General features: G+C 40.7%; 1 protein-coding gene across 3 annotated transcripts in view; it reads right to left on the minus strand.

Moving 5' to 3' along the window:
• Nucleotides 1–13,318, minus strand: part of LOC140502414 (protein SPATA31F1-like) — a 137,743-nt gene that overhangs the window by 64,956 nt on the left and 59,469 nt on the right. For all 3 annotated transcript variants that reach the window (XM_072606601.1, XM_072606599.1, XM_072606602.1), the window contains one exon: nucleotides 8,987–9,104. In XM_072606601.1, coding sequence (XP_072462702.1) covers nucleotides 8,987–8,999 — 13 coding nt within the window. In that variant the 5' untranslated portion in view covers nucleotides 9,000–9,104. The remainder of the gene's footprint in view (nucleotides 1–8,986; nucleotides 9,105–13,318) is intronic.

The raw sequence follows: 13,318 nt of genomic DNA on the forward strand, positions 1-13,318 counted from the left end.
CTGCAGTTAAACTGGGAGCTTTTGGCTTCCAGCTTCCAGAGAAAAGATGGATGAGGTCAACTTCCCTTCAGGCTGCTGAAGGAAGAGACTCTGGGAAGACACGAGAGGAGCAGGCAGTATCCAGCACATCCCTGTCTATCCCTAGCTTGCTACATTAGAGACATGGGTGGTTTTTCTTAGGTGAGACCTAAGACTCCTCTCTCTTGTTTGAGCTGTTACCTTGTTCGGAAGGAGAGAGCTCCTTCACCCTGGATTGTCTGGTATATATTCTTCTATGAGTACTTTATCTGATTTCCACTTTTGCTACTGATATGGACAAAGGGGTTTTTTCTGATAATTACTTTTCATTCACTGTGTGACTGGTATTTGGAACAGTGTCAAGCCTTGGATCTACAGCTTGGGAATCCTCCTTTTTTCCCCAGTAATGACACAGCAATCAGAAGTGAGTCAACTTCACTTTCTGAGGCTGATCTCACCCCTTAGACTAACAATATTTAAAGACTTAATAGGTATAATTCTAACCTGATACCCCCTCTCTATGAGGAGAGCAGAATGACTTTTATCCTAAACTTCTTGCTTCCCCTCCTGGCAGGAAACAAAGTCTCCCTCGGAGGAGGTGGGAGGAGAAAAGGCTAGAGACGTCTATTCTAACTCCCTTCAAGCCACATGACACCCCCATGCTACAAGTGGGGGAATACGAAGGGCCTCCCTAATACTGTTAAAGCAAGTGTTATTGAGTGCCTACTATGTGCACAGCCCTTTATCAGGTTTCTTTCTGCTGTGTAACCATGAAGAAGATGGATATCCTGCACTCAAGAAGTTTACGATCCATCAGGGGAAATAATACACATAGAACAAAAAAAATGGAGTGTATTTTTCAACAGAATTATACATTAACAAGTGCAATTTAATGTTCACATAGCAAGTGTAAGTAAGTGTAGAACAAAGTACATAAATGTCAAGAGGATATGGAGGTAGAGGAGCAAATGGTCAGAGAGACTGATGATGGACAATTTCCCAAAGGTGAATTCTGAGCCAAGTTTCAAAAGAGAGGGACGTAGAAAAACAGAGAGAAGGAAACAAGCCTGTTCAGGTGAAGGGGAAAATAGCATTAATAAGTCAAGTATGTGGAATAGCAGGTGATCCACATCCATGGAGCATGTGACCCTTGACTTAGGGGAAAGGGTAAGCAGAGGAGTAATAACACACAGTAACTAGGGCTTCCTCCAAGATGCCTGGCTGGCTGGAACTCAGGAGGATGGACTCTTGTGGGAGCAGCTGTCTTTCTTCATGCTCTATAAAATTGAACAGGCAGGGCCAGGTTTTTCCTTTCCCTATTCAAAAGATAGACCAGCAAGGAGGAGAGTGGGCCTGGTCTTTCAGGAAGAGAAACATATGTCCACACAGTTTCTCCCCACCATGAGACGGAAATGGACACCTTGAAGGCAAAGGCATATTGCAATTATATATATTTGCAAGCAGCATGAGAAGAGAGATTTTGAAAGTAGATTTCTCAGTGAAAGAGGTGACAGCAGCTAGCACGTGGATCGATTTCATGTAAAAGCACACAGCAGAGGTACACATGAACATGGCAAATTGGCCTGAGAGAGTAGGTCCCATGTTCCTAAACTTCAAATTTCTGTGTGAAGGAGGAGAGATTCTGAATTCCTTAGGCAGTGTGAAACTAGAATCTGGCTTTCCTGACAGAGAAGGTGATTTGCTGGGCAGGATCAGCTTTGAGGGGGTGGTTTATAGGTGACAAGCTAAGTTTGCAATTCTGGGGACTGGGCCTCCAAGAGAGAAAGAGACATCCATATGTAGTATGCTTCTTGGAGGAAGAAGGAAATCACCCGCCTAATTCCTGAGTGGTATCCTACTAGGAGAGCTAAGTCCAGAAATTACAGTGTCATTCTATTAATCGTTTGGGCAGTTAAGTGGTGAGGTGCATACAGTGCTGGGCCTGGAGTCAGAAAGACTCATCTTCCTGAGTTCAAATCTGCCCTCAGACACTTAGTAGCTGTGTGAACCTAGGCAAGTCACTTACTTTTGTTTGCTCAGTTCTCTCACCTATAAAATGACCTAGAGAAGGAAATGGCAAAACAGTATCTTTACCAAGAAAACCCCCAATGGGGTCATGAAGAGTCAGGTAGGACTGAAAATAACTCAGCAATACTTCTTCAGCATCCCTAAAATTAATTTGCTTTCTGAATATCAATACAGGGTGACACTACGAGCCTAGGAGGGACTATGTAACACCATGTGGCAATGGGGTGGGGGGCCTAGAAATCCACCAGAATGTCTAAGGCTTACCCTGGTGGCAACAACCCCGAGTTCAGTTTCTTTTCCAAAGGGAGCTATGTAAATCATTTGAGTGCCTCATGTGTTTCTTCTATATTTATGGGCTCTTCTGAATCTTCTGCATACAAGCTCTCCTGCTCATATGGATTGCTACTTTGAGTGCCTTACACCCTGTTATCCACACCTGAGAAAACCTAGATCTCAGCCAAACATCAGCTGTGATTACAGACTTTCTTGGAGTAACCCCAGGTAGAAGAAACAAGCCAAAGAACCTGTACTGGACTCAATTTGTGTGAACTCAGAGTCTTTTAAAGTCTATTAAAATACTTTTAAGAGTAAAAAATACTTTTAAATATAAGTAATTCTTTCCAGGGATCAACCAATTCAATTCATACAAGAATCCTTTCTAAAATATCGTTGGTAAAAAATCACCTAAACTTTGTTAGAAAAACTCATTAAAGAGAGCCCATCAGAGTCAACCTGTTCCTCATTTAGGCAGCTCTAAATGGCATCCAAGATGGAGAATGTAAGCTGCATGTACATTGAGAGGCAGAGTGTCCAGTATTAGGTAGGTGATCATTCCATGTTCCTCTGCCCTGGTAAGGCCAGATATGTTGCAATTCATTTACTTCTGAGGACCAGATTTTTAGAAAGGGCATTACATAAACTGGAGACCATCCAGCAAGGGTCAATCAGGATGACAAAGAGCCTTGAGTTCACATCACATGACCATTTGTAGAAGGAATTGGGGGTGTTGAGCCTGAAGAAGAGATTTCAGTTGGGGGATAATAACTGTCTTCCAATATGACAAAAAGTAATCATGCAGAAAAAGAATCATATATCTCATTGGACCTCTGAGGGCAAAACTAGCAGAAACAGGTGAAAGTTGCAGGAAGATGTGCTACAAAGGAAGATATTGTTGCAATTAAAACTATCCAAAGTGGAATTGGCTCTTAGAAGGTAGAAGTTTTTCTCCTCATCAGATGTATTCAAACTAAGACTTTATAATCTTTTTTGGCAAGTATGCTAGAGTAGGGATATCTTAATGTAGAAGTTGGACCAGATCCTATCTGAGGTCCCTTTCACTTGTGGAATTCTGTGAAATGTTCTGTCATTGCTGAGAGAGAGAGAGAGAGACAGACAGACAGACAGACAGTCAGGTAGACAGAGAGAAAGAAAGATAGAAAGGAAGAAGAAAAAGGAGAAGGAGAAAGAGGAAGAGGAGAAGGAGGAGAAGGTTGGGAAAAGTGATAATTGGAAATTAAAGTGATATAAAAATAAATGGATCAATAAAATAAACAAATAAATTAGAATTAGAAAATAAATATACACAATTCAACATTTATTCCCTTTTCTAATCCAAAAGTGTGCCATTTTTCAAAGAAGGGAAGTAAAATATTTGTTATTTCTTCATATGCAAGATAAATGCTACTTTCTCCAGGGTACTTTGATCGCAATTAGGCTAAACTGACACCCAATAACCTTGGTTATGGATTCAGAGTTTGAACAACCAGGGTTTCTATGGGCATTATTAACTGACATTGCCTTACTTTTCTACACATCTGTGCCTTTAAAAAAATAAGTGTGGCACCTGCTCTGGACTTACTCTCTCAATCCATAATCTCACCAGTAGGTTAGATCCCCAGAGTGTGGCTACTACTGATCCCCTCAGGATTCTAAGGAGGTCCTGAGAGAGTTGGTGATGGTTTTCTAGTATACTAGCTTATGAGCTCCCACTGGTATTCTTTCCCCATATCAACTGGTCAGCTAGACTTAATGGGTTTTTTGAAAAAGATATTTACTAAAGTGATATGGTAAGGACAGTTGATAGAGAACATTCCCAACTATCCTATGACATCCTTTCCTACCAATTCATACAGAATCAAGAGGGAAGATGACTCAAGCTTAGAATGCCCATGTAGCAGAGTTAATTCACATCTGCTGCTTGCTGGCAGTTCTCTTCCCTTTTTGGGATACTCATGATTTCCTCTTAGGTATAGGGCAGCTTTTCTGCTAGGCTCCTTATAGAGACTTAAAGCTGCCTTTCCTCAGTATCTAGTTTGTCCTTGCTCCCAGTGCAGAAATGGCATCACCTGTTCTGGGGGTGCTGTTAGCACTAGTGAAGTTTACGAGGACCTTCTCTCGGGATCTGGCTGGACCTGTTTCTGTCACTAAGTTGCCAGACACCCAAAGTCTTGATTCCCAAACTTCGGTTTTATACAAGATCCACAGTGCATGGCCAAGTTCTCTCAACTAATCTAAATAGATTTCTTGTGCAAGTGTCTCTCCATTTCATCCAAGAACATCTAAACTAAACTTTTTGCTCTTAATCTAAAACATTGATTGATTCAATAGCAGTGTTCTCACCTGGTTAAGTTAAGGGGTAGGGTGATTGAGTCATTGATATGATCTGTACACACCTTTACATGAGAATAGAATTATTTCACAATTATTGGACTATTTAAAAGCCATGATCAAAAAAAAAGAGCCTGAATAATTTCAAGAACTTATCAAGGAAAAATACCCTGACATCCTAGAACCAGAGGGTAAAAGAGAAAGTGAAAGAACCCACCAATCATCTCCTAAAAGAGATACCAGAATGAAAATTCCCGAGAATATTATAGCCAAATTCCAGAGCTTCTAGGTCAAGGAGTAAATACTACAAGCAGCCAGAAAGAAATAATTCAAATATCATGGAACTACAGTCAGGATTATACAGGATTTAGCAGCTTCTATATTAAAGATAAAAGGTCTTCGAATATGATATTTTGGAAGGCTAGAAAGCTAGAATTACAACTAAGAATCTCCCACCCAGCAAAACTGAGTATAATCCTTCAGGGGGAAAAATAGGTATTCAATGAAAGATTCAAAACTCAAGAGAAGCATATTAAATTGTTTACATTCCTATAAAGGAAGATGATACTTGTAACTCTTAAGAAATTTATCACTATTAGGGCAGTAAGAAGGATTACACATAGACAGAAGCCATGGGTATAAGTTGACTTTGATGGGATGATACCCAAAAAGAAAAAAAACCACAAAATTAAGAAAGAAGAGTGCACTGGGAGAAGAGGGAAGGGAGAGGTAGAATAGGGTAAATTATCTCACATGAAGAAGCATGAAAGAGCTTTTACAGTAGAAGGAAAGATGGGGATGGGTGGGCATCAAATGAACCTAACTCTCATTGAAATTGGTTCAAAGAACCACACTCAGTCGGGTCTAGAAATATATCTTGTACTGTAGAAAAATAGGAAAAGAAGGGGATAAAAGAAGGGGGGGGTCTGATAGAAGGGAGGGCAGATTAGGGGACGTAGTGGTCAGAAGCAAAACCATGGTGAAGAGGGACAGGGCAAAAGGAGACAGAGAGAGACAGAGAGAGAGAGAGAGAGACAGAAACAGAGAGAGACAGAGACAGAGAGACAGAGACAGAGAGACAGAGACAGAGAGACAGAGAGAGGCAGAGACAGAGAGACAGAGAGAGACAGAGACAGAGAGAGAGAGAGAGAGGCAGAGACAGAGAGACAGAGACAGAGAAACAGAGAGAGAAATAATATGGTGCAATTGTATGCTAAGATATGGTTAAGAGGCAGAGCACACTAGAAAATAACATTTAGTAATTAGGGTAAGATCTCTTAGAGAAAAGATTTCAAGAAGCAGTCAAAATCAATATCCCATTCTACAAGTGGTGTCTGCACTAGAAAATGGAAAGATGACTTTTATGTATGTGTAGAGAAGAAAGGACCACTGTTACGCATTGATCTTTTCAGCTACGTTCACATATAAAGGCAGAAATTACCACCATCAGTTATTTCAATTCAAAGGATGGTAACACCATGAACAAAAAGATAACAACCCTGGAACAATGTGACTATTACATAAAGCAAATCATCTTTCTAAACCAAATGCTGCACTTGCTAATACAATATATTCTGCGGCTGCTTCTTTTTCAAACATGGCAATAGATTGATAGTAACCCTCAGAGGTCTGGCTCAGGGTACACAAATTCACAAACATATCATCTATAACCTGTTTTTTTTTCCTCCCTACAACTATGAGCTCCTCTCTTCCCCCAACACACCTCAGGTACTGGAATTCTTTTTTCATGTGATGAAGGAATATCCTAAAGCCCCACTCCTTTAGGTTAAGAAAGAATTTCCCTTAAAAGGATCTTCCTTAGAAATCCTTGAGATTTAGTTAGCTCAGGAGGACTAGAGCTCAGGCCATAGATGTGTATAGATGTGTATACTCATAGATGAGTATAAACATCCAGGACATGAGGGGTTGGAGCTCTCAGACCACAGAACAGCAGCATGAACACTAGTGGTACAGGAAAGATGCATTCACCTTACTGCATCCTCAGTGAATAATCCCTTCCCTGCTCTGAATCTCTTTCATTAACTGTTAGATGTACTACAAGTGTCTCCTTCATTCAGTTTTGAACCTGAGGTACCCAACTGACCTAGTCAGACCTGGACTGACTTAGTCAGATCTGCTCTGTGACATCCTGCTAGAGGAATATAGATGTTTTTATCAATGAACCTGGCCAGATTTATGTCCAGAGAAGGACAAAAGGGAGATGAACACAACTTTAAAGTGTGCAGAGCAGGTGTGCAGACATATACTCCAGGAGGAGCCACAACTCCCTCTTGACTAAGGTCTTTTTTTGACTCCAACTCCAGTTCACAGCTAATTCACTTACCTGAGTTTGGGTACTGACTGTGAAAAGAGAGGTCCAACATATACATTTGGAGTGAGGATAATAACAGACAGGGTTTCAGTTTCCTTGGGACAGGGCTGTGCATCTGTGTAGCCCCATGGTCCCTAGGAGTGGAGGAAACTGTGCCAGTTGAAGACATAGACCAGTTTAAATACACACACACCAAAAGGGAACTGAAGACATAGAAGAAGAGAAGGAAATGTTGCTAGATTGCTATGTGAAGGAGAAGAAAGATTAGCAGAGTAGGCAGCCATAATGTGAAGGAACAACCCCAGACGTTTTTTCTCACTGATATTCTAAGTCAGGTGAACTGCATAGTCCTGAGGGCAGATAGAACCTACCAGAAGAGAGGATTATTGAACTCTCTCTGGCAACACCAAGTTCTTTTCTGTATGGGAGGGAACACATGCAGCTTAGAACCATAAACTGGGAGCACTATACCAGTCCCTAGGGATGTAAGGACCAGCTGAGGGGGAGAGGAAGTGAGTTGTCTAGGAATACCAACTCCTTTCTCCTGGTGGGGTTTCCAATCAGGATAGAACTATAAGTGTGGATGACTCTGTGGCTCCCTGGAGACGGTGTAGGTCCATTTGAAAGGAAGTAGTCTTGACAGTTTGGGGGCTCAGGAGTGTATGTGAGACGCTTGTGTTTTTTGTCAGGCTAAAAACAAGAAAAAAAAATAACTTGTCCTATATATGCTGCTGTTAGCCTGACTGTTTGTGTGAGAGCTGAGGGCTCTTTTAGACATAAGTCAAATTCTGATGTTACTAGGAAAAGCCCTGGATAGGGGCATAACCCTAAAAAGTTTTTGTCAAGAAACCTTAGAAACTGAACCTACTCCATGTAAGCACAAAGCTATGGGCTTTGACCATGGGGTGCATAATCTTTTCAGTCTGAAAAGATAAAGGCTGAAAGAAGATATGATCAGAGTTTATGATGGGAATGCATATCCCTATGGTGGAAATTACTATTTTCACCAAATCCTAGAATACTAAAACTAGTAAACTTGAGGTTTTAAAGATGGTCATTAAAAAAAAAAAAACTACTGTATGCAACTAGTATTGTATGGATTTTGTTACATAAGACATAGTACAAAGTAAAACAGAAATAAATTCTGAGGTTTAAGGTAAGTTAAATAATAAAAAAATGATTATTATCTCCACCTAGCTATCCCACAGATATCCTAAGTTCTGTATGTCCAAAAATGAACTTATTATCTTCCTTTAAATTCATCCTTCTACTTAACTTCCATATTTTTGCCAACGGTATCACCATCTTTCTAGTTAACTTAGTTCCGAAGCTCTGAGTCCCTTCTCATTGTCTCTGTCCCTCACCCCCAACATCCAATTAGTTAACTGTCAAACCTTACACATAGGGCTTATATATAGCCTTACTACCCTGCCCCACCCATGCTTGATAGTACTTCCCCCAAATTACTTTTATTTCCTTATTTGTGTCCATGTGGTAACACGACACTATGCCGCTGGCCCCCCGCTCCCCCTCTTCTCTATACACACATTAGAACATAAACTCCTTGAGGACAGGTCCTGTTTCACTTTTGTCTCTGTTGCACCTAGGACAGTGCCTTCACATAACTGATGCTTAATGCTTGCTGAATTGAATTATTGCAGAAATGTAGTCATCTTTATGGCCCATCATTAATTTTCTGATCTGACATTATGTGAGACATGCATGGTTCCCCCACTTTGATAAATAACAATAATATTGATAATAAATTTTATTTAGTATTTAAGGGTTGCATAGCACTCTCCTTCCAATACACTTTTGAGGTACTTTGTGCAAGCATTATTGTCTCACTTTTATAGTGGAGAAAACTGAAGCTCAGAGATTAAGTCATCTGTTAATAGTCACACAGCTAATTAACGTCCGAGGCAGATTATTTTGAGCTGGGTGGACACCAGCATATCCTAGTATGGTATTCTTATGCTCTCATGTTCTGAGCATACTCACCAGAATACTTCATCGTGTATTAATGCATACGTTAAACGTTGTCATTTACTCCCATGGGTGCCGAGTTAAAAATATAGCTGTTAACTCCTTCTGTTTCCCAGGCAGCTGCGGACTTACTCTGCAAGAAAAAAAAGAAAAAAGAAAAACCTTCCTCCTTCAGAAATCCCGGGGTGAGGGGAAGAAGAGAAATAGATCTAGAAAGGGGCGTGGGTAGTATGTGAGCTGGCTGAATGTGAGAGGGACTGTGGGGGAGAATGTGTGAAAGATAGGTACGTGTGCAGTTTATGTATAAGTTGGAAGGGAAGTTTATGGGTGTATATATGTATATATGTGTATATATGTAGCTCATGTACACATGAAGCTCTGGGTTTACACAGACTAGGTTCAACATTGAGGATACTTCACGCATCATTTATTTTGGCTAATATCCCAACCTAGAGTTTCCCCTAGGAGCATGAAATCTTATATGGCACCCAAGTCTCAGCAATAAAGGAAAGGAATCACAGCTCCTGTGCAAGCATTCAGGCTAACAATATACTAACTATTTGACAGACTTAACTAACCTGACCAAAAAAAAAAACCCACCACAAACAAGAAAGGACTCATATCTGAGCCTATAAACATTAAAACAACTTTCCTTTCCTCTCTTGTGGGTTTCCACTCTCTCTAGGGACCTGTTCAGTACACCAGACCCATGTCTTTAACCTAGGGTTGAAGTCTTCTGTAACGGTAAAGCAATCAAACCTCTGGGAACTGATCCTTTTCCCTCCAGTAAGTTCCATTTGTATAAAGATCTAAATGATTCTGTAAATTTATATAGCAACTCTGGTTGTGCCCTTTTTCCCCCTTCTCCCCTACCCCAACGTACACCCCAGAAGTGCATTTGATGTCAAGGCAGAATTGATGGCCTTCCACTAGACAAGGGGGACATGCACAGACCATACAATTCATAGTTCCCATTTCTTAGGTCACATGGTTCCCTCTTCACTGGGGGCCACATGGGGGTCTAGCAGATGTGCAGGCTTATGCTTCAGAAAACCAAGTCCAATTATCTGAGTATAGTGCCTTTCCTCTTTTCGTATCTCAGTTCTGGCTCTCCACATCTATTTGGCTGAAGTTCTTCTTTTTAAAAGCCAAGACCAAGGTGTATGACTAGCTATGATATAACCAATGTGATGTTCCAATGTAATATTAATGACACTTTGTATAAGAAGACATACTTAGTGCCAGAACAAAGGCTTAATCCATGGACTTTTACATTTTGTATAGAGAGATATCATTAAGATCAAAACTAAGTCCCTAGCAGCCTTGGCCATGAGGACCCAGGACAATGTACTGACATCATTCCTGATACACACACATTTGTGTGTATGAATTATTAGCTATGAACACAGAACAGCTATATGTGCAGTTAACCAGTCTTGATTCAAAAGGCCCCATAATTCAGGTGTTTATGACGATACATGCATATATGTTGTTGAGTGCCCTATCTGCTTCTTGTGTGTTTTCCTCCAGGGAGGGCAAGTCCAGACTTAGAGAGAAGCACAGGCTTCAGCTGCTCATCAGAGCCTCTAATAAGCACAAAGCTGAGAGGACTAGCTGTCTGCTGTTTATTTATTCATTGCCTTTATAAAATGTGCCCATCAATAATAGCTTCTGACAGGTATGGAAAACTAAATATCCAGTAATCCTTGGACTAATGCCAGAGAAATTCACCATGACTCCAAGAGTCACAGTGGACACGAACTCAAGGGAATGGCAGAATCAGTACAGTTCTGTGTGTGTGTGTGTGTGTGTGTGTGTGTGTGTGTGTGTGTGTGTGTGTGAGAGAGAGAGAGAGAGAGAGAGAGAGAGAGAGAGAGAGAGAGAGAGAGAGAGAGAGAGAGAGAGAGAGAGAGAGACTCAACGGAAAGGGAAAGTTACCAAAATTAAGGGGCCTGTACTAAAATCTCTCTGTCCATACAAGCTCAAATTTGAAGAAGGAGCTGGGGAAACAAAAAATGTTTCATAGATGTAAAACAATTACAAAGCACTTCCTTATAAATTATCTTGCTTGATCCTCATAATAACCCTGTGAGATAGGCAAGGAAAGGAACTGTGGTTCAAGAGGTTAATTGGTTTGCTGTGAGACAAACCATAAGTGATGAGGACCAGAATTCAAAACTAGGTCTTTGGATGTCAAGTCCAAGACTCTACACAATAGCATATTGCCTTTCTGGTTAAAGTCAGACTCCAAAAAAAGAACAAGAAAAATTCTGTTGGTCAGTAGCCTGAATATTACCGGAGGACCTGTTCAACCTCCAAGCTGCCTTAAATCATCCTCTCTTTCTTTGCACTTTGTAATCTATTTAAATGTCTTTTCTTATGGTATAGGGAGTATAGCCATTTGAAGGCAGAGGTTTCTAGCCAGGTTTTCATTTTAAGAGGGTGAGTTGCCCTGGCCATGTTTATGCCCATTATGGTTCCCTCTTCCCACTAGCAGTGTGGTAACCCATGGGAAAATATACCCCAATTCATATCAGGACAAGTAGTAGAGTTGGTGGGAATCTTTCTTGTCACTTATTTTACTATATTGTTTAATATAATATCTTTTGTTTTGAACTAATATATCTTCTGGTTGATCTGGTTTAAAAAAAATGTCAGTAGGAATCATGAGCTATGGTTTTAAGTGGATACTGACCCACAATATGCCTTAAATCTGAAGTAGCTTTCAGGAGATCCACATGTATTTGTTGGCCTGGGAACTATATCTATGGGGATCCACCTGAGATCTCTATTTTTGGATGCTCAGGCACTGCAGAAATATATTAAAGATTATTCCTTTTCTATTTTTTCTTAGACTGTAACTGGGTAGCAAGATTTTCTTATGTTATTTTAACAAGCCAGACAAGGTACTTTGAAACTATTGTTGTGTGTCAGTGTCATTAGCATATTGTTGTTTGATTAAGCCTTAAACTAAACAGCACCATAGCTTTCCTATAATTAGAAAACTGGCGCACAATAACAGGAACTGCGCCCCTCTGCCCCTTCAAGCACACTGTTCATTACGTGGAGGGCACCTATTGACGGCTGTGATGACTGCACTGAAACAATCTCAGGTGATGCTGAGGACAATGAATACAAAGTATTGTATTAGGTAAATTGTCTGAAATGGTGGTACATTCCAACATTGCTAGAGGAACCAGAGTTGATAAAGAATTCTAGAAAGTAATTACTGAACTCTCCAGGAAGATGAGAAGATTTAAATGAGTCCAGATGAGAAGAATGTGGACGGAAGGAAGAAGATAAAGTATGAAACAAGCTATTGGAAAGATACCACATGTGACTCGGGACATGGTAGCATGAGCTAAACACTGAAAGCAGACTGTCAAGCTTGACTGTGTAAATACAAAAGATTCAAAAGGTGAAGCTATGATCTTTTTTGAGACAGTATCCCTACCTACCAAATGGGAAATGCTTTGAGTCCTAGCTAGGACATACTGCTAAAGTAACACAAAACTGATACAGAGACATATAGGAGGCTGATGGAAAGCCTCATCTGCGTGTTCTTTAAAATGTAGTATCCTGAGGTCACAGGATCAGAATACTTGAGCAAGCTGGAGAACCATGTAGGGGAATGCAGTATGTGCAGGAAACCTTAGTCCTTTTCATTAATACCTTTCAACAGGAAGGAGGAAAAGGCCTCTGATTTTACATTACATCTGGAAAGTCTACTTAGAGAATGATAGTTAAAGCATCGATGAATATGGAACACATGGAACCATTTCACACTAACTCAAATGGTCAGTGGGTTCATATAGGACCAGGAGGCCTAGGAGTCCATGTCAATGTTTGGACAGTAAATACAGTGTCTCAAGTATGCAGCGCTGATACAGCTGGCGAACAGATTTGAACCAAGGGCAATAGTCATAGAGGTCAGAACTAGCATTTGTAAAGACTTTTAAGGCTTGCAAAACACTTTACACGTTTTCTCATTTGATCCTTACAACAATTCTGTGAGACTGAGGCTTAGATAGGTTAAGTGAATTGCCCAGTCACACAGTTAATAAGTGTCTGGGGCAGGATTTGAAGGCCAGTCTTCTTGATTCCAACTCCAGCACTGTCCATTGTACCACCTGGCTGTCTCTACGTATGTTGTAGAAGAACAAAACTGGTCGTGACTGGCTCAAGGACCCATCTTCAGGGATCAGCCTTTTGCCCCTTTAGATGTCCCAGACCACTGCAGTCTGCTGGAAGGGGACATAAGTCCCAGAGTGACAAAGGAGTATGAGACCAGAGATCAGAGCAGCTATCTAAGAGAAGACCACTGGCAGAACATCACTGGGAGACTTC

Source organism: Notamacropus eugenii, chromosome 1, assembly GCF_028372415.1.
Source record: "Notamacropus eugenii isolate mMacEug1 chromosome 1, mMacEug1.pri_v2, whole genome shotgun sequence".
NCBI classification, from domain to species: Eukaryota; Metazoa; Chordata; class Mammalia; order Diprotodontia; family Macropodidae; genus Notamacropus; species Notamacropus eugenii.